Genomic DNA, 27,935 nt, shown 5'->3' with positions numbered 1-27,935 from the left:
AGATACAACTGTTAGGTTTCGTCTTCAAATAATTAAAACATTCTGGCTGCCAGACCTTGTGACCGATCAGGTTGAAATTTTAAACATGCTTTCCCCTTGACGACTCGACCTTACTTGTAAAGTTTGACTTCAATAGCTTAAGCCGTTTAAAAAAAAAATTCAAAAATAATAATAATTATGGCTGCCAGACCATGTGTCCGATCAGGATAAAATCTAAAGCATACATTCCTTATGACTGCTCGATAATAATTGTGTAGTTTCACATCGATTGATGAAGCAGTTCAAGAGATTTTAAAAAGATTTTTCGTGCAATCCAATATGGCTGCCAGGCCATTTGATCTATGAATTATTCGTCATCACCATGGTATCCCTAAGGATTGGGAAATGTGTGTGAAGTTTCCACTCGATCTGTACAGCCATTCTGGAGGAGTTTCTTTTTAAAAGTTTAGACTTTTAAAATCATAGCTGCTAAACCATGTGACCTAGGACGTCATTGCCAGCGTACTTTTTGTTTGTGATGGATAGGCGATCATGCCTGTAAAGTTCCGCCTTGATCTGTTCAGCCATTTCGGAGAACAAGAGTTTTGAAGGTTTTTATGTTCAATCCAATATGGCTGACAAACCATGTGACATGACGTCATTGATTTACATTCTCATATTTTTGCATAGAACACGTTCAAGAAATTTCAAAACAATCAGATAAAGCATTGTACTTGTTGAATTATGACGTCACAATGGACGTACTGATGATGTCATAGTTAAAAAAACAATTATTCCCCATGCAGAGTACTTGACAATGTCAAGTTAAAAATGTTTCCACAAAGCAGTTTCGGAGATATACAGGTCCAACGTTTTTCCTCGTTTCCAAGAAGGTACCCATACCACGTGACATATGACATCATAATTATGACTAGAAAATTTGACATGAGTAAACGCATACTATCATGAAAATTGTGTCAGTCGGACCAGCGGGTTGCTGAGGGAAAAAATTTAAAAGGAAATTTAACTGCAAAATGTGGCGGAAGAATAATAAAAATAAACAGAACAGAAACAATAGGTATCCATCCTGGAAGGATTGGATCCCTAATAATCTGAACAAAAACTAGATATCATATCCTGGAAAGATTGGATCCTAATAATAATAGTGAGAGGAAACAATTAATACAAAAACATGGGTGGGGTATATGAGCAGTAAATTTGATTAGTTGTGATGACAAAAAATACTGTAATATTTTATCCAAGTACTGCTAAACGGAAGGGTTTTGAAAGTGCAAAAAGCAATTTATGGTCGACAGTATTCAAGTATATAATTCAATTGAAAAAAATATTCCAGAAGTTTACCGCTGTTGATATAGCACCTTATTTAACACATTACATTAATTATCGGTGCCTGTTGTCTGTGTCCTTTATGGTGTCTTTAAAAACAGCAAGTTCCTGTTTCGAATGATTTTCAATTTTGTTTGACTGCCAGACAGGCAGAGTAAAAATATTATCTCGCTCCTTTCTGCGCTTGGAACAAAGTACTGCGAAACTGCAGATTAGTTTTCCGATTGGCTTCCAAACTCTACGCTTCGTGGGCGCAGGTTAATAATGCTTGTTGTATAGTATACTGGGACTCTGGCCAGAATATAAAGAATTCATTGTCAATGTTTGTTTTTTTGGTCTACCAATTTGAGGCTCGTGCAAGAGCGAAAACATATAATAGAACATATAATAGACAAGAAGGGGAGAGAGAGGAAAGCACCACAACAGCAGAGATTAGTGACAGTGGTAGATCTGTAGAAGGGAGATGGCTGGGGCAGGGTACAAGTGATAAACAAATGGACACTACTTGGACTTTCAGGAAAGAAAACGGAATTTGAAGGTGGATTTAGGATGTATAAACAGGGTTAGGGCTAGAAAAGATGGAGGTTTTGGATGGGGAAGATAAGAGATGGTGGTGCACAGCTGTTTTGAAGACCTGGGGGGAGGAATGGGATTGAAGAGCGTGTGGGAGTTTGTTCCAGAAGCGTGAAAAAATAGGAACGAAACAGTGAAGGTGAGCAGAGTCTTGATTTTGGCAGTTTCACTGGAAGAGGGATAACATTGGATGATAAGTGCAGGAAAGGATAGCATATAGATCATGAGCAAAAACTTGACTATCCTCTCTGAGTACGTGACGTGTAATATAAAAGTATATGCAATTCAGTTTAAGTGCTGTACAGGCAGTCCCCTGGTTACGAACAAGTTCCGTTTTTAAGTCTGTCTACACACAACACAACATGCATTTTAAAGGCCATTTTCCCTGCTAGAGCGAGCGCGTCTGTCTGTAAGTCGAATTTGTATGCAAGTCGGAACAGTTACGTACGGTTCACATCTTGCGTCAATTAGTCAAATGTTTGTCTTAGTATGTCGCATATATTTTACCTAAAACATCTGTAGGTATAAAAAACATTAAAGAAACATTTCTTAAACTGTTTAGATAGAAAAGAAAAGATCCAATGATTGTTGGCGTTTCACCTCTCTCCGATCGCTTTATTATTTCCACTTTCGTTTCAATCGTGATCGTTTTCCTTTTCTTCGATGCATCACCATCCCACCTCCCCCCAAGCCCTCTCCCCACATTTCTCTCGATGTCCCTGCTCTCAAATGTTGTGTTTGTGTCCTTCCCCCTCTCTCCCCATCTTGTCTACCGCTCCCCTTATTTTGTGTTATGTGTCGGTTTGACTTTTTGTGTGATTAATGTTAGCTCTTTCACGAGCATCGATCTAATACAAAGAAAAAAGAAAAAGGAAAAAAAACTCGATTTTTTTCAATAATAGGCTTTACGGAGGTCGGTACGTAAGTACGGGCGTTCGTAACCCGGGGACTGCCTGTAGTACTGGAATGCTGTAATTGACAATTATGTTTTCTTTGTTATTGGTGGCTTGAAGATGGTTCATTCTTTCCTCCATTAGTATTTCTTGAAGTTTAAAATATATTCCTCTGTTTAACCCCAACTAAACTGGGTGATTTTGAGCTTTCCCTGACTGGAAGGGGCAGGGGGAGTGAGGGTAAGGGGAGGAGCTCCCAGGCCCTCCCCTTCAGATCTCGGCCATCGCTGGTCCAATTAACTTGGAAATTTGCAAAAGCATAGATCATCACGTAATGAACATGATGGCACAATTATTTTTTTCATTTCATGTTAATTTGTCTAATCATTGCTTAATTAGTTATGCAATATGCACATTTTATGCATTTTGCACAGAAACCTACAATTCTTGATAATGCTTCAAATTCTTGATGATGCCACAATTCTTGGATACAAGAGATTGCAACGAAAGTGGACAATATCAAAGAACTCGGCTCAAAGATCAAAGACCTCAGATCTCGGCCACATTGGTTTGTTGTACATAAACATGTGCAAAATTTTTAGTTTTAGGACATGACTACTAATCGTCATGTAACACCTGAACAGCAAGTCCGATTTAGATGTACGAGATATCAAAATGTGCCCAATACCCTGGAGAAAAAGCTACAAGAGGAGAATTTGAAATATCCAGCAGATGCGAAATAATTGCGAAAAATGTCCAGGGGGGCCTTGGAGGCGCCAGTGCAGACTTTAGGGTTAAACCACTTCTGATAAATTGTCTGATTAGCCAAGGTTTCAGCAAGTAAAAATTATCTCACACTTGACAAGGACTTTGTCTGTAGCTCAAAGGAATACTGCTCTCCCCTGTGGGTGAACAGCACAACATCAGATTTGTCTCTGCTGGAACCCATATAATCTATAGTTTTCAACATTATTGCGTTAGATTCCATCTCCCACGATGACAGTCTATTTTTCCCCACTGCCACATTGCTCTTCTATGGGCCAAGATATTTCATATAAATTAAAAAGCAAAAAACTCCAAAATAAAGACAGATTAAGTTTAGCAAATGGGTGATGGATCAGATGTGGATTATAGCGAATATGGTTCCTTCATGAATCCAAGATTTGTTGTGTTTCCCTGTATAACTTGATTTACCTCGATGGTGAAAAGACAGACTCCACTTGCCATAAAACTCAATGAAATAAAGAAATAATAATGCAAGAAAAACTGAAAATCCAAAACTGCAATTACCAGGACCTGACCCGCATTCTCTGCATCTTGATTCTGCCTCTCTTGCAGCAGGTGCAGGAAAGACTGCACTTGGCGGCCTGTGAATGGCGTGGCGGAAAACCCCTCCAGGCCAAGCTGCGTGGCCAGCTCTTGGATCAGCTGGTCACGCTGCCCAATTGTGCGTTTGTGTCGTTCCCATTCCTCCTGCAACTTGCCTACCACAATAGATAATACAGGTCAGCAATATTTATGTTCCGTAAATTTCTCATACATCTACAAATGCTTCATATGTCTCTATCGCATGAACACGTTTTTCATATCCCTATAAATGCAATAGGTTTGCGAGTACTGAAACAAAATGCTGCACAGATTTGTAACAAACACACACCCTGCTTAAGCAATAGCTCTCCACATAAAACACCCAGCTGCTGAAGCTCTCCATCAGCCTGCTGTAGGTCATGCAGCCGAGCTTCGAGCTGCCACTCCTTTTGCTGGATGCCTTGTCGGTGGTTTTTATATTCCGAGAGAAGCTGATCATCAGAACCCTGAAAAACCTAGAACCAAAAATGGTTGGCTAGTACTTGGTATGATCTATAGACAAGCCAATATGCAATTGAAAGAAAAGGTGATCCAATGATTGGAAAAGACAAAAAGTTAAATGTTTACAAATCACTCCGCCATTCAAAGCAATCATACCTGCTCTATTTTCTCCTCCAGTTCTCGCAGGTCCTCTTCCATCTGCTTTTTTCTGCTTTCAATGGCTTTTATTTCACGATCTAGTGCAATGACCCCCTCAAGCTTCTGGTCAAGTTCATTAAGTTTATCCTGCAATGCAAAAAAGTTCAGATTCCCTTTGATCAAGTCATTTTTCATACATTCTAGGCTTTTCATGTTTTATACATCGATTCAAAGAAGGGTGATTAGCCTAGATTAGCTACATCTCAATCTGCTCATTTTACATCAACAGCTGGCATCCCTTGGATAAGAATGAAAAAAAATAAATTCAGAAAAGCAAACTTTTAAAAACAGAAAATAAACATTTTTCCAACTATTAAATATTTGACCATTAGACAAACTTGTGCCCTCAAGCAATTGTCCCTAAGGAACCAGGAAAGCAGCAAATCCATAGGTTTCCAACCTCAATTGGTTGCATGTCTCTATTAATGCTGTCCACGTTGCTCTTGGAAGCCGTCAGTTTGTCCTCGGCCTCCAGTAGTTGCTTGCCAATTTCCTCAGCCTTATCCTTGTTCTGACGCAAGTATTTTATCTCTGACTGGTACTGTTTTACAGAAGCTGCTTGCTCCATACGCAACTTTCGCAAGACTTCCAAAGCCTTTATGTACCTGCATTAAAGCATTAAAACAGATTCAAATCAATTAACTGAACATGATCACAGGACAAAATGACCAAAGCATGACAGAAATTAAGTAGCCTAACTCAACAGGCCTGTATGCAATTACTCAAGAATGCTGTTTAACAGTGATGATAGTCTCATAACAGTGAAAACAACATGAAGGGAACGGGAAATAAAGCAGCAATGTTATAAAATTGTATGTCGACGTACGTTTTCGTTTCTTTGTTCCTAACTGACCCAACGGCAGGACAGGAAACATCTCCATGCGAAGGATTTAAACACAATCATTTGGATAGTGAAAAAATAAGAACAAGCACAGCAACAGGAATAACCCAGAGAATTCATAAAACATCTTACCCAATACAGTCTTGAGAAAAAGGACATGGGAAGTCCTTTAAACTCTTTACTTGCATTTCCGAGCACTATCTACATTCATGAACCATGCATTACAGGCACGATGGTAACCATAAAGCATTATTCGCCGCCATAGTTGTCAGAATGCAGGATCTCAAATAATTATTCTTCCCAAATAATACATCAATGTATGTAGTAGGTTGTAGACAGCAACCGCCCAGGGTAGTACTACCGTTCTGACTGAGGAGCATTAAAGTGGTGCCCGAAGCCATCTTACACTCTCCGTGTCAGGATTGCTGGTCTTACTTTCTGTCTCACTCACTGATGAGGGCTACATGCCTTGAGCCTCCAACATGAAAAAAATACAAAAAAATGAGATAGCGTGAATGCTGATTCTTAGTTTTTCTCAGTTTCCCTCGTAGTTACTCTGCCCATAGGGCATACATTTTGTCCACGTACTTCTAAACGGATTTGAAAGTGCCAAAAGGCGATTTGTGTTCTAGTGTACAACTATATAATTCAATGGAATAAAAATAAAGAATTTTATGAATAAAGAATTAATTTTTACGTTTACCAGTTTATGCAGCGTCTTTTTTTTTTTTTTACACAACCTTATTCACCATATTACATTCGTTATTTGTGCCTGGTTGTGTCCTTTATGGTGCCCTTAAAAACAGTAAGTTTCCTGTTTGGAATGATTTTGTGAATTTTGCTTTACTGTCAGGCAGGCAGGCATGCAGACAGACAGGGTAAAAAAAATATTTCACTCCCCTCTGCGCATGTAAAATCGGGGCAAATACAGAGCCAACGTACTGCTAAACTACAGGTTTGTTTTCAGATTCATATTGAAAATATAACATTCAATTGAAATCAAGTTGTTACTCGATCATGAACCAACGTTTGTAGGCAGACATACAAACAGACAGAACTGAACCAAATGCTTAATCCCACTTTTCACTTAGCGTGCACGGGGTAAAAACTGCACAACCCTTTTTTCCTCCCAACAAAGGCACAGAACTCTTACACAATGCACAGAGGACACAAACTTTCACTCAACTATGTCCGCAAGCCTGCTTTACACACAACGGAAAGGGCAAGGAGGAAAGGAGATGTAAAATAACAAAATAACTTTTGTTGGCCGAGTCAAACTTTAAACAGTGGAGGTTAAAATACAGTCCCCCTCACCTGGTGGCTGAAAATATTTCATCAAATTTCTGCTTTAGGGCTTTCCCCTCGCTTAATGGCCAGTTGGAGTCCTCTTGGTGGCAGAAGATGACGTTACTGAGGACAGACTTGGAGACACCAAGGGCTGAAATCATCTCCCGATCAATCTCTGCACACTTTGAGCTGATACTCACCTTCTCCCCATTCCTGCGTCATAAAGGATCAGTCAGAGTTGCTCTTAAAGCAAAGGTAAACAGCATGGTCAATGTTGATGGCATGCATTCAGCAATTTTCTGGTGCAACGATGGTTTAGCGTCAATGTGTTTGTCTTTTCTTTTTTCTTAGATGTGTGCTTGGCCATGAACCATTTCTTAGCACCAAAATGCTTTGAAAAGGCAAATTAACTCTAAGTGCAATTTGGTAGAGCCAGTCAACAATCATTTCCATTTTGTTTCTCCTTCAATCACAATAATTTAAGGACTCCTACAAAAAACTGATTTCAGAACACCAACATTAACTGACTTGATTCTCGTAATGAGTCCCTCCAAAGTTTTGAATTCCACTTTCTTGGCTTTCTGGGTGGCCTGAAGAGAGCGCTGCACAGCAACAATCGCCCCAGTCACGTCTCGGAATTGCAGTCGGATCTGAGCACGGACGTCCGTCTCATGCGCCACCTACACATCCACAGAGAACGAGAGGATCAACAACAACACTACCAACCCACACAACAAAATAACACTTTGACCTTTTTATACTTCTCTCATTGTAGAATACTAGCAACGGTACCCGCCCTACGGGCAAGGCTTCAATTGGGAAGCCCAAATGAAAAGGCAAAATATCATAAATTGAAGGCTTTTTTATATTTTAAACGATTCATATAAACATCCGTTGAATCATATCAGATGCAAATCATCAAAATCTAAACAGTACATGGCGCCCATTTTGAAAAAAAAGATTGAATTCGGCAAAACGGACGCGGCCGCTACACGTCTTTCTCAGTCGCACGTTGATGTGTGAAGAGTGCGCGCCGAATCTGTAACCCGGAAGCGGCCGCTAAACCTGTTTCTCAGTCGCTTTGCGCACGCTGCCGTGTTACTTCGGAGCCGCACGTTTATATAGGAAGAGTTCGTCTTGAGTCAATCTACCCTCTCCTGGTACATAGAATTTCAACAAAAGCCACATCACTGTTCATATCGGTAAATTAGTATTCCATCGTGTTTGGAAAAACTGGAAAATTGGAAAACTTGGAAAAACAATATAGCCTATTTTACTCCAGGGGGTCCTTGGATTACCCACCCAAAATATCGTTGCAATCGGTTCAGCCGTTTTTGCGGTACCTTCGAACGGACGGACATTTGGTGAATTATAGCAAGATGATATTTGCGATTGTTGCAGAAATCAGGCACGTGAAGAAAAACAAGCAGCCTCAGTCTTGTTCACAAAAGCCCACTTTAGGATCTTGCGTTCTAATACTCATAGAAAAATATTGTAACCACATGAACACATACTACAATTACTATACAATTTTTTTTTTAACTTGGGCTAAGTCTCGTAATAGAGCTGATTGACTAAAAAAAAAGTGCCGTCACGACCATCACTTCCCGGGATACTCAGGGTACCAGCGACATCATAACAATGGTGCCGCCTTTCCCACCGTACTCAGCGGGGCATTTCCTCAAGAGGAATTTCCTCCTCCCCATGGATGCTAGCCGATGGGGATTGTCCGTGCTCTACCCTTTTCAAGCAAGGAAGCAGCACGTACCATTTTTAAAGTCCTTGGTATGACTTGAACCAGTCCAAACCGGAAGGGTGATTTTTAGGAGACACCATCTTCTTACTGGTTGGCTGTTGGCTCCTTACGGGAGCTCATCCGCCCTTTGCCAGGTGTTGTTTTTGGTCCTCGCAGGGTGTCACAGGCACCCTCCCCACTAGCAATGACAATTAACCCACTATTCCCCACTAACAATTCAGATAGACATATTTATAGTAACTAAACCTGCTGCTACCTTGGGGTCATGAACAAATGCAGTTCCCTTGGTTCCTGGGGGAAAGTCTCCTGTGCAGATGTACTTCAGGCACTCGATAATTGTCTGTGAATAAAGCAAAAATTAAACCACAAAATAGCAAAAAAAAGCCACCCACTCAGTGCAATCCCGGCCATAACGTCATTCTCCATTAGCACATGGTAGATTGGTAGAACCACCTTTCCGGGAAACCAGTGTTAAAACAAATGTTGCTGGGAGTATCGAAACGCACTTTGTACTCTCAAGTGTTGCAGAGCGAGGACTAATAAATAAATACATAAAACACTCCAACAAGTGATTTTTTAAACAATTAATAAGCATTCCAAGCTCGTTCAAGTTTGTCTTTTTAGCGTTCCAATCTAGACTTTTGGCTCAATGTTCGATCCCAGGGGTGTGTTCCATTAGCAAGCGGCTTGCTTGATTCAAACCGCTCAACAAGCACTCCAACGAAAGAGTGCTCAGCACCACTTAACAACACGACAGTCTCCATCTAAACAATGCTATCGTGGTACTCGGCCATAATTTTCAGTATTAGTCGATCATCATGTGCCAACAACTTCCCCAAACAAATTTATTGTGTTAGCAGTGGCTGGAGTACAATGAAGAAGGAAAGGTAAAGAAATGGAGTGTCAGAGGGATGAACCCCCTGCCAAACTTATCCATGGACCTACCACTGGGCATTTTTGGGAAGGGAAGGGGGTGTGGGTTGCATGTTTATAGATCTTGAAGAATTAGGATGAAAAGTAGAAGTAACAATAAAACTATTAAATGCACGTTTCACTCTTATGATGTGTGTGTGGTGGGTGTTTGAAGGTGTCTTAAGGGTGTAAAGGACTTAAGTGTTTAAGAGGTTAAAGGTGTCTCACATGGTCCTCACATGGATCTCACATGGTCCTCACATGGGTCTCACAAGGGACTCTCAAGGGACTGTCAAGGGTCTCGCATGGGTCTTAAGGGTATGTTCAATAGTAGTTATGGTCTAAAGAGGTCTAAGAAGTTTAGAGGGTCAAAGGGGTCTTGAGGGGTATAAGTGTTTTTGGGTACAAGAGGTCTAGAGTGGTCTAATATGTCAAAGTGGTATAAGTAGTCAAAGTGTTCTGAAGTGGTCTAAAGTGTTCTATAGGAGTGTATAGGGGGTCTATAGGAGTCTATATGAGTCTATGGGGGTAGCTGTGGTTTGCTGTCGCTGTGTGACTTTTACAAATCTTCAACCAATGCTTCTTTGTAATCGATGTTGATTGTTGTGCAATGACGTCGCCTCATGTTCAATTGGGGATTTGTGAGGAAAGTCATATATGACTATCTTCAGATATTTTAAATAACGCCTTTGATGTGGAACTTCGCGAAGGTGACAAAAATGGGATGAACAAACAAATAAATAATCCTTAATCGAAACACACCGTCTTGCCCGCTCCATTCGTTCCAACGAGAACGGTGAGAGGAGAGAAGAACGAGATGACCTGCTTGTCCTTGTCTTCAGTGCCAAAGCTCCGCACACCGAGGACACTCATCTTCTCGATCTTAGACATTATGTGGCCTGAATTGTTCACCTTCGCACACAGACAAGGCTCAATCACATGGATCACCGAATACCGGAAGCAAAGTTTTGGCGCCTTGAGCCGTTCGTTGCTGTAATATTAATTGGTTAACGATATACCATTTAAATTATATCTTGGAGAATATGCATTACATATTTACATATGATATCACCTGTTTTATTTTATAGCGCTGCATTTAACTGGCTATATATTTTGAGAAAAACTGAACACTAAACGCTAAAACGCAGCCAATACACCGTCCAATGAGATTATTTGTATTTTAAGAGCCAATCCAGAGAAAAATAAATGATAACATGAGAAACCACCTGGAGATAAAATGAAAAGACAAATGGTGTAATCCATAACAACTAAAATTAGATGGAACCATCCCTGCTGTAAAATCACTCCTCGCACCCTATTTCAATGGAGGTTCACCTCATGATCATGCACACTCATGTCCTGGACTGCATCACGGCTTTATTTATTGTTGATTCACTTCATTATTGGAAAGGATAAAAATGTCATTTCCAAAACTATCAAATTAAAATAAATCAGTTTCAAGATATTACAACAGGGGTGTTGCTCAGTCACCAAGCATCTAACTGACGCTTGCTAAGCCAGCCGTTCCTTATGAACTGTGCTTTCTTGAGTGCAATACAACATTCACCTAATAAAGACGAAGGAATGCTGTCTTTATGACATATTCGTTAATACGTTATATGTTTTACTCGTTACCGTAAAACAATTCTGCAAATGACGAAGAGGTGACGAGACAATTTTTACAAATACACCGCCCGAAAAACTGACGACATCTGAAGTTGAAAAATAATTAATTCTAAGTAATATCCATTCTCACACTTGTGTACTAAAAGGAGAAATACTTAATACTGTAGTGTTACATTAAAATAAGGGAGAAAAAAAAGTTGAGTAAGGTTGGAGCGAGTTGGCCTGGTGTGAGGAGGAGGAAGGGGGGTGTTTGGCAAAAACACACGTGGATTTGGTGAGTGGGTTTTGGCGCTGGATGGGTGACCGATTCGCTAATATGGACAGCGAGGACGAAGATGACGTGGAAGTGACCGTGGACGGTGTGTTTTCCGCCGCTGCAGCCCCATACCTTGATGCACCCACTGCCTTTACGCGCGCCAAGTCAAAGTATCTCTTCCCTCGCTTCCTGGTGGTGGTAATGGAGGGACCGCGGCCGAGCTCACATCTAAAGCTACTGTACTGACACACTCGACCTCCCGCTCGCCACGTGTTCAGCTCAACTCTAGGAAACCTCCATCCCCGGCAAACCTGTTGATATTCCTCTCTCGGTTGTAAAGATGATATATGGTATATTTGAAGTCGCTACTCACGTTAAATTTTTTATTTTATAGAAAGCACAATATCAATAATTCGTGAAGAGAGTGGATTATAAATTTCCTTGGCTCCACATCTAATCAGTTTATGACGCAGTCTTGCTCTCGCCAATCACCGGAGCTGGTGCAAGACCAATTGTTTTCACCACCGACGAGGGGAAAAGAATCTGTTACATTCCAATCAGTTGTAGGTAGAGCAGACCATCTGAGGCGGGATGATCATGATGATTAATCAGGGGTGATCAACCACTTTTACGGCGTAGCCCATAGGGCAAAGCCGTCCAGAATAGTGTTTGTCCATCCGTATGTAGCCTATGTATATCTCCTCAAACGTATACCAATCAGAGCTGAGGATCTGGTCACATGACAGGGTGATGTGATTATGTCCGATGTCATTAAGGCAGTACGGCGGCTGACTCTCCAGTCTCCACACTCCGGCATTTTGATACCAATTTCGTTCAGGCCGAACATATCGTTGAACCTGTCACAATATCACAATCGCCATGCTCTACCTTTACGTTTTTCATTCAGTGTGAAACACAAACAAACCGATTGTTAAAATGACCATCACATATCAAAAGCATTGGCATTACGTCTCTTGCAACAATACAGTACGTATAGGTGTTACGGAGTCCTCTACAATCTCCTGGTCTCGGTAACCTCCGAACCCTGAGAGGAACCCCGGCAGAAAGAGATATATGTTATTCCGTGTCGAAATCAAAAGGAAACCACACCATGAGTTATCCACAACCAAAGAATATATTAAAGAACACACAGGAATCACGATACAACAATAATAGTAATCAACCCTTCAATCAATATCTTAAGATGGTACCACCTTATCTAGTAACTTAATCCCAAACTCACGGCACTCCCAGGAAATGGAACCAAGCCCTCCTCAACGTCTCTATAACCCTCCAAGGCGAAGTTGATTCACTCTAGCGATCGTCGGAACCATGTCCGATCCAGATCAATTGAGGCGTAGGTGGTCGAAGCGACACTGAAGTCACGTGGTCCAACACCCAGCAAACTCACAGTAGAATGGAAACTCTCCAAAGACGCGCGCCGACGTACACGTTTGCCGTTCAATCAGCGAATCGCCGTGTACTCAAATGCCGCTTTATTGCACAGCCTTCCCCGGCAAACCACCGGAGGACAGCCCAACCGACGCGACAAAAACCTTTTCCGATGAAGGTAGCGCGCGGGGCGAAATGGCGGACGGCTCTCACTCGAGCCCGAGCTTCTAGGCAAGGATTCTCCAGAATCTCAATGCCGATACCCGACTACGCAGGCTCCACAATACTCCGGCGATATCACCTATCGCACGAACTTCCTTTCAAGGACTCGAAGTCCACTCGACGCCGTTCGCTCGACCATGCTCGCAACGGAGCTTCAAGGCACGTCCTTCACTGTCCTCACGACTTCTTCTTCTTCACTCCTTTTCTTCCGGGTCACGATCCGATTTCCTGTCTCATGCTTACCATGAGCGCTTTTAACCTTTTAACCACAATAACCATTTCCCTTAAACAACAATAACCATAATACTTAGAACCCACAATAATAATAATAACAGCAATAATAATAATAAGTGCCGAATCCGTAACAATAGGCCTTAGGCTTTATGCCTCACCTTTGGGCCGCTTCAGACAAATTAAGCCCAGGTTTCTTAATACAGTAGTGTATCGTTGCAGTAGTATCGTTTTCGTAATCTTACTATAATTCATCAAATGTTCGTCCGTCTGTCTGTCCGTTCGAAGGTACCGCAAAAACGGCTGAACCAATCGCAACGGTATTTTGGGTGGGTAATCCTAGGACCCCCTGGAGTAAAATAGGACATGTTGTTTTTCCAAGTTTTCCAATTTTCCAGTTTTTCCAAACACGATGGAATAATATTTACTGATATGAACAGTGATGTGGCTTTTGTTGAAATTTTACGTACCAGGAGAAAGTAGATCGACTCATGACGAACTCTTCCTATATAAACGTGCGGCTCCGAAGTAACATGGCAGCGTGTGCAAAGCGACTGAGAAACAGGTGTAGCAGCCGCTTCCGTGTTACAGATTCGGCGCGCACTCTTCACACATAAACGTGCGACTGAGAAAGACATGTAGCGGCCGCTTCAGTTTTACAGAATTCAATCTTTTTTCAAAATGGGCGCCATGTACTGTTTAGATTTTGATGATTTGCGTCTGATATGATTCAACGGTTTATATGAATCGTTGAAAATTTTAAAACCCTTCAATTTCTGATATTTTGCCTTTTCATTTGGGCCTCCCAATTGAAGCCCCGCCCATAGGGCGGCTACCGTTGCTAGTAGTAGTAATAATAATAATAACATAAATATGACCATAACACTTTAATCCCAATGTCGTGAATACAAAATTAATGGATTGAAGCAGTCAGTGTATTGTTCATGATTCAATGATAAGTTCACCGCTTAACATCACCGCTTTGCACAAAAAAGGTGCAAAAAGAGATCCCAGCAACTACAGACCAGTCAGCCTTCTCCAAATTATCAGTAAAGTCATGGAATCCATCATTGCTTCAGATATGAAATCTTTCCTCTTCTCCAATGGCTTGATCTCTGATCATCAATTTGGTTTCAGACCTGGTCACTCTACTCTGGACATGCTGCTTCTGCTTTCTCAACAATGGATGGAGGTCCTCAATGCCAAACAGGAAATTAGAGCTGTCTCCCTTGACATATCACGTGCCTTCAATACGGTCTGGCACCCCGCTCTGCTCACCAAACTCTCCTCTTTTGGTATCCATGGAAATCTCCACGCATGGCTGGCGGACTTCCTCTCTAGTCAACGTGTGGCCCTGAATGGGTTTCTCTCATCTCCTCTTCCTGTTCAGGCTGGAGTTCCCCATGGCAGTGTTCTGGGCCCTGTGCTTTTTCTGGTCTTCATCAATGATCTCTCTGACTCTCTTGAAAATTCTCTATCTCTTTGCTGATGACTCTACTCTCTGTCGCTCCATTCTTCATCCCTCAGATCGGCAGTCTGCAGCCTCCTCACTCTCTGCAGACCTGGACAAAATCACAGACTGGGCAAACAAGTGGAAGATGTCTTTCAATCCTGACAAATCTCACACTCTTACGATGTCTCTCCGAAAAGACCGACTGGACAACCCTCCCATCCACTTTCTGAATAATCCTCTCCAAGAAGTTATGTCACTCAAGCTTTTGGGTCTCACTATCTGCCATGATCTTTCCTGGGAAAACCACATTTCAAATCTGGCCTCCAAAGCCAGTCGCCGACTGGGCATCCTCCGTCGTGTGAAGTCCTTCCTTGGCACACCTGAGCTCCTCACCACATACAAGGCTTTCATCCGCAGCTCAATGGAATACTGCTCTCCCCTCTGGGCTGGTGCTCCTGCCTCACACCTAGCTCGTCTTCACGCTGTTGAAACCAAAGCATTCAGAATCATTGGAATCTCCCGCGATGAAGCTAACTCCGAGGGCCTCTCACTCACTCACCGCAGGCAGGTTGGTGGTCTTTCCGTCTTCTACCGACTCCTCTCTGGCCTTGCCCCCCCAGCTCTCTCTGGGCTCTGTCCCGCAAATATTCCTACAGGTCGCACAAGATCTGCCTGCAACCCTCTTATGGTTAAACTGCCAAAATCAAGACTCTCTGCTCACCTTCACTCCTTCATTCCTCTTTTCTCCCGCCTCTGGAACAAACTCCCTCACTCTCTTCAATCCCACTCCACCCTCCAGGTCTTTAAAACAGCTGTTCACCACCATCTCTTATCTTCCCCCATCCAAAACCTTGATCTTTTCTACCCCTGCTAATTTCACCCCAATTCCACTTTTTTGAAATACCAACTTCTGTCCCCGTGAAGTCCTTGGTGTCCTTGTGTTTTATACTTCTCCCACCCCCCCCCCTTCCCACGCCTCCTCCCCCCAAGCCCTCTCCCTCCCACACATCTCCCTGCTCTCAAATGTTGTGTTTGTGTGCTTCCCCTTCTCTCCCCATCTTGTCTTCTGCGCCCTCTTTTTATATATTTTGTTTGTCTGGTTGATTTGTTTGTGAAGTAAATGTTAGCTCTTTCACGAGCCTCGATTCAGTAAAAAAAAAAAAAGAAAAAAAAAGTGGTGTTTGGTACTAACAACCGCGGAAGTAAGGAATTCGCCTCGGTTTTTTGATAGCATTTTATTAACCCAATCCTTGTGGGGGTATATAGATTACAATAGATCTTCCCTCAGTTCTGTAAGTAAAACTTACCTCACGGATGTGGGGATTCCTCCAAATTTAATTGTTTGATGTTATAAACAGCATTAGCGACTGTATAAAAAACTAATCATGTGTGTTTATGGTTTATAATATTTTACAAGCCCGGCTATGCTGTTGTTGGACTTTCGGTCTAGTTAGTAAAGGGGTCACATTGTAATTTTCCCCCAGATGGGGGAGCAGTATTCCATAAAGCTGCAGATGCAGTCTTTGTTGGCGGCTAAGAGTTCAGGTGTGCAAAGTAAGGAATTTGCAAGACAGAGAATGCTTAGTGGGTGACTGACTGGCTTTGTTGGCCAACTTTGAAGGTTGGTTAGCCCAAGAAAGATCATAGCTGATAGTGAGGCACAACGGTTTGAGAAACTGAACTTCTTCAAGAAGATTGCGAAGAAAGTGGATGGGAGGGTGTGCCAGACGACTCTTTCAGAGAGACAGAGTGATGGTGTGAGATTTGTTTGGATTGAAAGACGTGTTGCAAACGTTTGACCAGCTCGTGATTCTATCACGGTCCGCAGAGAAGAAAGAGGCTGCTTCCTGCCAATCTGAATGATGAGGGATGTTATGACAGAGGGTGGAGTCATCACCAAAGAGATTAAGAGGTTTTTCCAGAGTCAGACAATTGTTGAAAGGGACACAGAGAAGAGATGGGATTGGAGAGATACGGCCTTGTTGGAGAGGATAGGGCTTTAACACCAATAATGGATGTGAAGGGGAATTTATTTCTGTAAGCCAACAACCTCTGCAACTTGTACTTCTCAATATTCCCAATCTGGATTTACGAAGCCAAACATCATGAGAGGGGTGGAATGTATGGTTGTTGAAAGCACCGAGGTTGTCCTCTGGGACAGGTTTGGGAAATGGGTATTTTAAGAAGAAGAAGAAAAAGAGGAATATATCATGATGAAAAAGAAGAATATGTGGGGTGTTCCTGGCAGAGAAATGAGGAAAGTGAAGCCGTTTTTAAAATGATATGAAAAGCTTTTAAAGGAAGAAGCATTTCATCTATCTATAATTCCAGTAATCTCTGTGTGTATGTATGTATGTATGTCTGTATGTCTGTGACCGCTGTTTCTCGACAACCACGGGTCCGATATACTTGAAACTTGCCAGGTATATTGCTGGGGACCCGAGGATGTGCCTTTTCAAGGTTTCATATTAATCGGACAAGTAGTTACCGAGCTATGGCGATTTCTTTACTAAACTCCGCAAGCCGTTCGCTTTGGACCAAACCATTTCATGTAAATAGAGGGGGGGGATTGTCACCGTACTCGCAAGCCGTTCGCTTTGGACCAAACCATTTCATGTAAATAGAGGGGGGGGATTGTCACCGTACTCGCAAGCCGTTCGCTTTGGCTTTGCGAATGGACCAAACCATTTCATGTAAATAGAGGGGGGGGATATAATTTTACATATATATATAGTACGGGCATGCCCTAGTTCAATGAAAATTCAGTTTGGAACCATTGTGAAAAGGAAGGGATAAATAATGAAGTACAACACAGGAGTAGAGGAGGTACATGCTGGTTGAGTTCGTGATTTATTTTTGGAGTGAAAAAATGTTATTTATTTATTTTTAATAGAATGAAGTTGAGGAAGCTGAAAATACAACACTTGAGAGAAAATAAGCTAAACAGGGCACGACATCAGTGCAGAGACAACATTTGCACGCAGATTAACTGAGGCCAGAGCCACAGGGACACAAATTGAACAAGGAAAGGTTTAGCACGGAAAATTGGATGAAAACCCAAACAGCAACACAGGGACGAACATATAACAGAAAGACGAGACAAATCTAGTCCGGAAACCTTATATTTGACGAACCCATGGATGGAGGAACGGCACAATCACGTCCAACATGCACAGACTCGGAACCGGAGTCTGTAACAACTTTCCACTTTTGTTTATGCAACTCAGGTGAACAAGTCCTGAAAAAGGTCTCTAACTGATCACACCAAAGCATACGCCTTGTCAAACTGTAGTTTCTCCCACTCTCAACAATATTTGTGGTATTTGGCAAAAACGCCCATCTTTGCCCCCATAATGTTTTATGGATTTTTGGCCTTGGACTCTCAAACTGAATGAATCCCTTGAATTAACATATAGTCAGGTTCACCATGTCAATAAATTATATTTCGTTCAAAATCATGGTAGATTAGCAAACCTATACATTTTTGGAAAGGTTATAGCATAAGGAAACTAAAAATCAATGTTTACATTTGGAGAGATACCTGTATGGCGGCCATTTTGGATTTTCAAAATGGCCACTGTAAAATACATATTTTGTTCTATTTCTGCCTCTAATTACCCTAAAAACTTTTTAAAATATACTAAACCTATATTTTCAGGGACAAGGAATCCAATGAAAGTATCAAATTAGTGCTATGGGGAATGGTAAGACACGAATCAAAGGTTTTGAATTGCAAAATACTGTCTTTATATTCGCGATAAGTTGCATAATCAAATACATGTTATCATTTTGTACAGGCAGTTCATAACATCAAAATGTGTCACAATAATTCATATCACCAAACATACACAGGCAGTCAGCAAAATCATATATACACATGCAGTCAGTATAACTTCACATCTACACAGGCAGTCAATGACAAAATATACACAGGCAGTCAATGGCATCAAACATACACGATTACAGAATATGCCATTTAGAGTTCGTCATCACTGTCCTGTGTGTCGTATCCGACAATATAGTCCGCATCGTTTTCACAGTCCGTTCCACACAAGCAAAGGTCGGTCAAATTGATTGGCAAATCGAATTGGTCGAATGGTCGATCGAATCGAATTCGATGAATCGAATCGAATCGAATCGATCGAATTGGTCGAATGGTCGAATGGTCGATCGAAGCGATTGGTCGAATGGTCGAATGGTCGAATTTGTCGAATGGAATTGGTCGATTGGTCGAATTGGTCGAATCGAATTGGTCGGAATTGGCAAATGTAAACATTGATTTTCAGATTTTCCATGTAATAACGTTTCCAAAAATGTATAGGTTTGCTAATCTACCATGATTTTGAACGAAAAAACATAGTGAACCTGACTAAGATGTGAAATGTATTGTGGATGACAGTCCACGAGGCAGTGTGGAAATGCACACACAGCATGGAGACCCAGGCACAATAGAGTTGCCCGAAGATAGTTGGACGAGCACGTACTGTATACAAAGTTCATTGGAGCATAATTCGAAGTGCTCACGTGAAATGCAGTCACGTTCCTGAAAACCAAACCTCAGTAGAAAGCGGCCTGTAAAGCTGAATATACGAGTGATATTTATTCAAGCATCTGTTCTTGTCAAATTCGACGTAACACAATGGTGTCATTGAAAGTGCTGTTCAGCTTATCGAGATTATAAGCTTACAGGTTGTTCTTCACATGGCTGTATTGTGCTTTTTTGCGGCAATTATTGAGCTCGATTAATGATTTTAAATAGAATGACTGACACTCAATCCCTTGGCAAAGACGAATGATGTCATTGGAGCAGAGACATGCCATAAATAATTTAATAAGGATATTTCAGTAACTTTGTATATTCCGTTTAATCGTATAGTCCGGTGTATAAGGATCCAAAGTGAAAAATATGATTTATAATCTTGTCCATCAACTGTCCGTTTTTGAACCTTCAAAGTGTCTCTATTTAAATGTGTTTGTGAATCGATTCAATTTTGAATTGAAGATCCGGATCTGGCAAGTAGAATTTTTTAAGTGATTCTTCCCATTGGGAGATCGGGCCAAAAACGATACCAAGCAGGATATCTCAAAAAGTTGTGGGCAGATGATTTTGATTAATTGTGATTCTGTATTGTGATTTTTCTGGTCTGCTCTGGGATACAAAACGTAAACTGTTCACCTGGCGGAGTGTATGCTCTCTACTGAGTGCCGTTCGAGTTTTTTTTCTGTGATTATGGTGGTTCTTGATTATTTGTCTCCATTTTGATGATTCTTCTTGGTAATTGTTGTGCTTTGGACATACAGGACCTCTGGACGAGGACAAGCTGCCACATGGCTTCTGCAAAATCACGTATTCCTCTGGAGATCGCTTTGAAGGTTTCTTTTTACAGGGAGAAAAGCAAGGCAAGGGGAAGTTTTACTTCTTTGATGGCAGGTGATTGTTTTTATTCTCATTCTTCATTATATGAGTCACAATTACATACAGTGGCCTCCAAAAGTATTCACCCCTTCCAAAGTTTTCACATTTTGATGCCACCTGAGCTTTTGATGATTTCATGTTAATTTCAAATCAAACTTAATATATAGAGTCTTCTCAAAGTACTCCAAAGTGATAAAGTTTAAAAATGCAGATAAAATGTGAATAAATTAGATTAACAGATAACATCAGATGATTCTCAGTTGCATAAGTATTCAAACCCTTTGCTTAATTAACCTAAATAACTTCAGTTGCAAATTATTTATTTGAAAGGTTACAAAACAATTGTAATATGCTTCACCTGAATGTAATCGGTGGTTTAACTTTTTTTTTTAAATAGGGGCAATACTCCTGGATGCTCACCTCGTAGACAAAGCAGTATACTCCACTAACTAAAGGTATTTTAAACAGTATCACGGTATTTTAAACCAACTTCAATGGTTGCTAGGAGGCAGGGCAGCATGTAAAATCATAGTAATGTAATCATTCGACTTTAAGCCAACAAAAAAAACCTTTGCTTACCTTCCCCCGTAAGATGTGTGTGTAGTTTCGGAGAAGAGAGCAAATACCTACTTTGGGAGGCTCAAACCCTCCATAGACTTCTTTAAACCACTTTTTTTTTATTCCATGAACAAAGTTTGGTACATCATGGTTGATGAAGGTTGTGGTCAAGTTTCGTCAAAATTGTGTTTGTAGTTTCTGAGAAGAAAGCAAATACCTAATTTGGGGGTCAAACCTGCACCCACTTTAATTCCCCCACCCCACACTCTCCCCATCGTACACCCCATTAGACCCTGATTTTCTTAACACCGTGAACAAACTTAAGTTGCAACGTACTAAATATCATTTTAGCCAAATTTGGTCACAATTCCATCAGTAGTTTCAGAGAAGAAGTTGCAAGTGTTTACGGACTGATGGACGGATGACACCCCATCCCAAAATCTCCCAAAAAATAGGTTCCAGGCAAGCTAATTAGCTCCCCCACTCATCTAAGGAGTTGGAAGGTGCAACTGACTTGGTCAACCAACAAGGCAAACATGAAGACCAAGGAGCTTTCCAAAGAAGTCAGACATAAAGTGGCAGATAAGCACCATTCAGGAGAGAGTTATAAGAATATTTCAAAGTCACTCATTATCCCTTTGAGTACGGTGAAATCCATCATTATTAAGTAGAAGACATATCACACCACCCAAACTCTAAGTCTAAACAGATCAGGTCGCCCATCCAAACTCAGCAGCCAGGCAAGCAGGAAGCTGGATCGGATGTCACTAAATCCAACAATGACTTTGAAAAATCTGCAAGGCTCTCTATGTCTGAGATGGGGGTCAGTGTTCATCACAGTGAACAATATCCTGTTCCCTTAACAACCCCGCATCTAAGGATAAGTGGCAAGAAAGAAGCCATTACTCATATGGAGAAGCTCATATGGTGTTTGCAAAAAAGCATCTTAATGATACAGCAGGCATGTGGAGAAAAGTTGTGTGCTCAGCAGAGACAAAAATTTAACGTTTTGGTCTAAATTCAAATCTTTACGTCTGACACAAGCCTTACACTGTATATCACCTAGTCAACACCATCCTACTTTCAAGCATGGTGGTGGCAGCATCATGTTATAGGGCTAATTTTCATCAGCAGGGACTGCAAGCTTGTCAGGATAGATGGGACAATAGGTGATGCAAAGTACAGGAGAACCCTTGATGAAAACCGACTTGAGTCATAAATGAATCTGAAACTGGGTAGGAGATTCACATTTCAGCAGGACAATGATCTGAAGTAAAGCACAAAGCTAATGCCACACTAGAGTGGCTGAATATGAAGAAAATAAATATTATTGTGTGGCTCAGTCAAAGTCCTGACTTGAACCCAATTTAACATTTATGGCGAGACTTGAAGATTGCAGACCATTGACGATCCACATCAAACTTGGCAGAACTAGAGCAATTTTCACGTGAAGAATGGGTAAATATTTCACCATTTCACTGTACAAATCTGGTGGAGACCGACCCAAATTGACTCATAGCAGTCATTGCTGCAAAAGGTGCTTCCATCAAGTACTGACCTAAGCGGCTGAATACTTTTGCAACCAGTGAATTTGATTTGTACATGTTTTTTTGCAAGTGTTTCTGACATGTGACCTCCTTCATCTACAACAGTTTAGTTTGATCTTTTCAGTTATGAATAAATAAAAAAAAGTTCATTTGGAAAAATTGTTTCTACATAATTTGTAATTCATTTAAATGTGGCATTATTGGTAGGGGGTGAATACTTTTGCACGGCACTCTAAGTAACTTAGCTAAATTTATCTTGACACATACATTTTAACTTTATTATACCTTGAAATACCGCATGCTTGTCTGCACAGTGCAGAGAAATTGTTGCTGTGATTGTTATTCTTGTAAGACTAATAATGGTGTCAGTGAAAAACTATAACTGTGATCTTTCCTGAGTTCTATGTTTGGCTATAGAACAATATCGTTCCTTTGCGTGCATTTCCAATTGTGACATGTAGGTCCTGAATTGCTCTGCATGAACATGTTACACTGCTTTGATATTCCAGCCAATTGCTTAGTGTATAATGAAGAACTGGTCTTGCTCGTGAAGGCTAGCGTTGACCTGCATCGGCGGACAGGTACGATAATGGATGAAATCACCAGGACATTGATTGAGGTGTGCGAACCACCATGGGAAGCAAGCTCATTGTATAACCCTGTCATCGACCAATCCTGCATATTCCCTCATGAATAATCTCGAAAAAGAAAACACAGAAAAGTTTTTTGTTCTTCTCCCATCAGCCAATACATGAGGAAAATCCCCTTTGAACAAGGATGTCGTTAAGGTCCATTCTGAACTTCTTTCAATCAAACGGGTTCACATTTGGTATGGCGGAGGTTGTCCCATAAAGCAGTGCTTAAATAGGCCAGGATTATTGCAGAGATTGGTACGACCAATTTGGTAATCAAAAAAATACTTTGGCATTAATTAGTTTCATTTGGAAAAATTATGATTGTTGTTTTAAAAATTGTTTGTTGTGCGCACGCATTGTTATGTCCGGTTCCTTCTTGGGACTACAGTGCAGTAATTGGTCTTTATTTTTATTTCATCAAAGCTATGTTACCAGAACCAGGAATTAAATATATAAATTTTCAAAAGAAACACAGTTGTGGTACCAGGAACCATATGCCATACCAGGAACCACATGAACCACATGCCATATGTGTGCGTGCCATACACCACCCTGTCTGTGGTCCACAACGTTCTGGAGAAGTAGCTGGGAAAATTAATGTCTAAATAAGGATAACCATCAGGCTATGTGCAGACTGCAAAACGCAGATATAGACGCTCAATACAACCTGGAGTGTAAATCTTACTGCAGCGTGTTCGGGAGTCTGTATGGCCGCAGATTCGTGGTTTATTAGTTGTGCTGAATAGTAGTTGTGCAGATTTGCAATGAGAAAAGCATGTAATTTCAAAACTGTTTGTGTGTTTGTGTGTGCTTGATGAGATGGACTAGTGAGTAAAAATTATCCTGTGAACTGTGGCCATTTAGTCATGTCTTTATTTCTGGGGGTAAGGGGGTTTTTTGGTGGGGAAGGGGAGGATTGCCTCCCATTCAAATTTTTTCATTCCATGCACAAATGATTTCCAAAGGTATAATAGTTTGAATTTATGTATAGATATTATAAGGATTTTCATATTGCTTTTAACCCCATCTCTCCCCCATTCATAAATTTATAACATTCTGTTAAAAGCATCGCCCCATGATTTTCATCCCTGATGAAAGCAAAAATGTCTAATTCTAAGCCTTTACATTATGTTTTATTATCATCATCATCGTCGTCATGTACAATGCCGAGTGTTGGTGCTGCCAAAGCAGCCACTCCCACTTAGCAAGTCAGGGCAGGTATTTGGAGTTTGGCCATCATGGTTGGAAAAAAATGCTATGGTTCAAAAAAAACGTTATGGCCTGGACACACACAGACACACACACAAGCGATTGCAAAACCCCGTCTCCCTCTGAACGGGTGGATAGGCTTGAGACACTGTGCTATCTTTAACATCTACCAACAACCAATGCTGGCTGTAGTCAGATCCTCAGCTTCATGTGCCATTCAATGTACAGGATGGCCTGAAAGTCGCTTTACCCCTTCCCAGTAAAGCATTTGTTCTTAACCCCTTTTAATATGCAGGTTTTATTGTGCAGTACTTCCACTAATTAATCAGTCATTGTATCTGTATGTGCTCCATGAAAGGTCTTATAGGCAATGACAAGCTCAGATTTATTGAGGAAGGACTTGGCACAATGGAGGATGCCAGTCTAACAAATAGCTTTGGATATCAGTTTTGATATATCATACAGTGCACTCCCGGTGTGTACCCCGGTTTAGAATAGGTACACCGTATCCCTGCGCATCGTAAGAGGCGACTAAGGGTTGGCGCCAGGAAGGGCATCAGGCCATAAAAAACATTGCCTCAAACAGGGAACCATGATTGTCATGGGGCCCGCAAGGCTAACCCCTGCTCTCGCGGGGAAAATGGCCTTAAAACGATCATTCATTCATTCATTCATACAGTGCATTCAGAAAGTATTCAGACCCCTTCACTTTTTTCACATTTTGTTATGTTGCAGCCTTATGCTGAAATCGTTTAAATTCATTTTTTCCCTCATCAATCGACACTCAATACCCCATAATGACAAAGAGAAAACAGGATTTTAGAAAGTTTTGCAAATTTATTAAAAATAAAAAACTGAAATATCACATTGACATAAGTATTCAGACCCTTTGCTATGACGCTTGAAATTTAGCTCAGGTGCCTCCCATTTCTCTTGATCATCTTTGAGATGTTTCTACACCTTGATTGGAGTCCACCTGTGGTAAATTCAATTGATTGGACATGATTTGGAACGGCACACACCTGTCTATATAAGGTCTGACAGCTGACAATGCATATCGGAGCAAAAACCAAGCCATAAGGTCGAATGAACTGCCTGCAGAGCTCAGAGACAGGATTGTGTCGAGGCACAGATCTGGGGAAGCCTACAAAAAATTTCTTCTGCATTGAAGGTTCCCAAGAGCACAGTGGCCTCCATAATTCTTAAATGGAAGAAGTTTGGAACAACCAGGACTCTTCCTGGAGATGGCCGCCCGGCCAAACTGAGCAATCGGGGGAGAGGGGCCTTGGTAAGAGAGGTGACGAAGAACCCGATGGTCACTCTGGCTGAGCTCCAGAGATCCTGTGTTGAGATGGGAGAAACTTCCAGAAGGACAACCATCACTGCAACACTCCACCGATCTGGGCTTTGTGGCAGAGTGGCCAGACGGAAGCCTCTCCTCAGTGAAAGACACATGAAAGCCCGCTTGGAGTTTGCAAAAAAGCACCGAAAGGACTCTCAGACTGAGAAACAAGATTCTGTGGTCTGATGAAACCAAGATTGAACTGTTTGGCCTCAATTCTCAGCGTCATGTCTGGAGGAAACCAGGCACCGCTCATCACCTGCCCAATACCATCCCAACAGTGAAGCATGGTGGTGGCAGCATCATACTGTGGGGGTGTTTTTCAGCAGCAGGGACTGGGGGACTGGTCAGGGTTGAGGGAACAATGAACAGAGCAAAGTACAGAGATATCCTTAATGAAAACCTGAAACAGAGCGCTCAGGACCTCAGACTGGGCCGAAGGTTCACCCTCCAACAGGCCAATGACCCTAAGCACACAACCAAGACAATGCAGGAGTGGCTTAGGGACAACTCTGTGAAGGTCCTTGAGTGGCCCAGCCAGAGCCCTGACTTGAACCCAATCGAACATCTCTGGAGAGACCTGAAAATGGCTGTCCACCGACAGTCCCCATCCAACCTGACAGAGCTTGAGAGGATCTGCAGAGAAGAATGGCAGAAAATCCCCAAATCCAGGTGTGCAACGCTTGTCGCGTCATACGCAAGAAGACTCGAGGCTGTAATCGCTGCCAAAGGTGCTTCAACTCAGTACTAAGTTAAGGGTCTGAATACTTATGTCAATGTGATATCTCAGTTTTTTCTTTTAAATAAATTTGCAAAACTTTCTAAAATCCTGTTTTCTCGTTGTCATTATGGGGTATTGAGTGTAGATTGATGAGCGAAAAAATGAATTTAAACGATTGCAGCATAAGGCTGCAACATAACAAAATGTGAAAAAAGTGAAGGGGTCTGAATACTTTCTGAATGCACTGTATATGCAGGAAAGTTGATGGTTGATGATGCTGAGTCTAATCAAGGAAGTAGATAGGTGGGTCCACTCGACAATCCTTTTGGAAACAGTCAGAATGTGAGATGTGCTTGGATTGAATGACATTTTCAATGTATCCTTGCCAGATCTTTTGAGAGGAACGCCGGGGCTAATGGTCTGTCGTTAATGTGGGGCACCATACGTCGATATGTAGAATCATCTATGAAGTGAAAAATAGGGTTTTTTTAATATCACCTGTCCCCCCTTGGTCACTTAATCCGCCATCATGGTCTCCAATTCCACTGCTTCGCCGATGACATCCAGCTTTTCATCTCCACCAAGTCCATCTCCACCGCCACCCACTCTATCCTGACAAACTGCATCACTGAAATAAAATCCTGGCTTCAAATCAACTTCCTCAAACTTAACTATGATAAATCTGAAATAATCATCATTGGCCCAAAAACGCTCACCAAATCCACCCATAACTTTGCCCTCAACATCGACGGTTTCCCAGTATCCACCTCCCCTCACATCCAGAATCTTGGCATCATCTTTGACCAAACCCTCTCCTTCGACAAATACACTAAACAGATCACAAAGACAGCCTTCTTTCACCTGAAAAACATCGCCCGTCACCGTCCATCCCTCTCCTCCACGGCTGCAGAAACCCTCATCCATGCCTTCATCACCTCCCGTCTGGACTACTGCAACAGCCTCCTCTATGGTTCACCCTCAATAATCACCAATAAACTCCAATACATTCAGAACTCCGCTGCCCGTCTACTCACCCATTCCCGGACCCGTGACCACATCACCCCCGTCCTTTACAAGCTTCACTGGCTCCCCATCCCCCAGAGAATCCAGTACAAAATCCTCCTCTTGACCTACAAAGCCCTCCATAACCTGGCCCCATCCTACCTGGCTGACCTCTCCAGACACACTCCCACCCGCAACCTCCGCTCTGCTGGTACCAACCTCCTGACCCCCCCATGCGGACCAAATTCAGATCCTGGGGGGACAGGGCCTTCTCCATCGCTGCTCCCACCCTCTGGAACTCACTACCTCACACCATCAGAGACTCCTCCTCACTCACCACATTCAAAACATCACTCAAGACCCACCTGTTCAACACTGCATTCAACATTTAACCCACAGCATTTAACCCCTGACTATCTCTTCTCCTTCTCCTTCCTTTTGCTTTGATTATTTACCTATTGATTTTTGTCTTTTTGCACTTGTTTTTTGTACTCTGTCAAAGCGTCTTTGGGCTTCTTGAAAAGCACTATATAAAATAAATGTATTATTATTATTATCAGAGAGATTATTGATCAATATGAGGAACAGAGCATTTCCCAAGATGCTAGCTCTACCACGAGGGAAGATTAGGGATACCATTGAGAGCTGTGCGCTGATTGAGCGTGTGGAGAATGACAGTGAGTCATTCAGTGAGATTCCGTGTTGTGCTGTCTTTATTTCTCTCACATCT

At 41.7% G+C, this 27,935-nt stretch overlaps 2 protein-coding genes across 5 annotated transcripts in view; one reads left to right on the top strand and one right to left on the bottom strand.

Annotated features, from left to right (window-relative positions):
• Window positions 1-11,747, bottom strand: part of RAD50 (RAD50 double strand break repair protein) — an 84,197-nt gene extending 72,450 nt beyond the window's left edge. Inside the window, exons 1-9 of one of the 2 annotated variants that reach the window (XM_078776728.1) lie at window positions 11,610-11,747; window positions 10,358-10,507; window positions 8,940-9,023; window positions 7,456-7,607; window positions 6,955-7,140; window positions 5,200-5,404; window positions 4,758-4,886; window positions 4,450-4,615; window positions 4,083-4,276 (exon numbers count right to left, since the gene is read on the bottom strand). In XM_078776728.1, coding sequence (XP_078632854.1) covers window positions 4,083-4,276; window positions 4,450-4,615; window positions 4,758-4,886; window positions 5,200-5,404; window positions 6,955-7,140; window positions 7,456-7,607; window positions 8,940-9,023; window positions 10,358-10,486 — 1,245 coding nt within the window. In that variant the 5' untranslated portion in view covers window positions 10,487-10,507; window positions 11,610-11,747. Of the gene's footprint in view, window positions 1-4,082; window positions 4,277-4,449; window positions 4,616-4,757; window positions 4,887-5,199; window positions 5,405-6,954; window positions 7,141-7,455; window positions 7,608-8,939; window positions 9,024-10,357; window positions 10,563-11,609 lie in introns of those variants that run through there. The other variant, XM_068113977.2, reaches the window with a different exon arrangement.
• The window catches only part of SETD7 (SET domain containing 7, histone lysine methyltransferase), a 46,281-nt gene continuing 29,774 nt past the window's right edge, over window positions 11,429-27,935 (top strand). For 2 of the 3 annotated variants that reach the window (XM_068113974.2, XM_068113975.2), the window contains exons 1-2: window positions 11,431-11,580; window positions 20,077-20,206. In XM_068113974.2, the coding sequence (XP_067970075.2) occupies window positions 11,517-11,580; window positions 20,077-20,206 (194 nt within the window). In that variant the 5' untranslated portion in view covers window positions 11,431-11,516. Of the gene's footprint in view, window positions 11,581-20,076; window positions 20,207-27,935 lie in introns of all 3 variants that reach the window. The other variant, XM_068113976.2, reaches the window with a different exon arrangement.

Source organism: Myxine glutinosa, chromosome 4, assembly GCF_964187855.1.
Source record: "Myxine glutinosa chromosome 4, kmMyxGlut1.1, whole genome shotgun sequence".
Taxonomy (NCBI): Eukaryota; Metazoa; Chordata; class Myxini; order Myxiniformes; family Myxinidae; genus Myxine; species Myxine glutinosa.
Note: the sequence above shows the minus strand (reverse complement) of the source record. Positions and strands in the feature narration are given on the sequence as shown.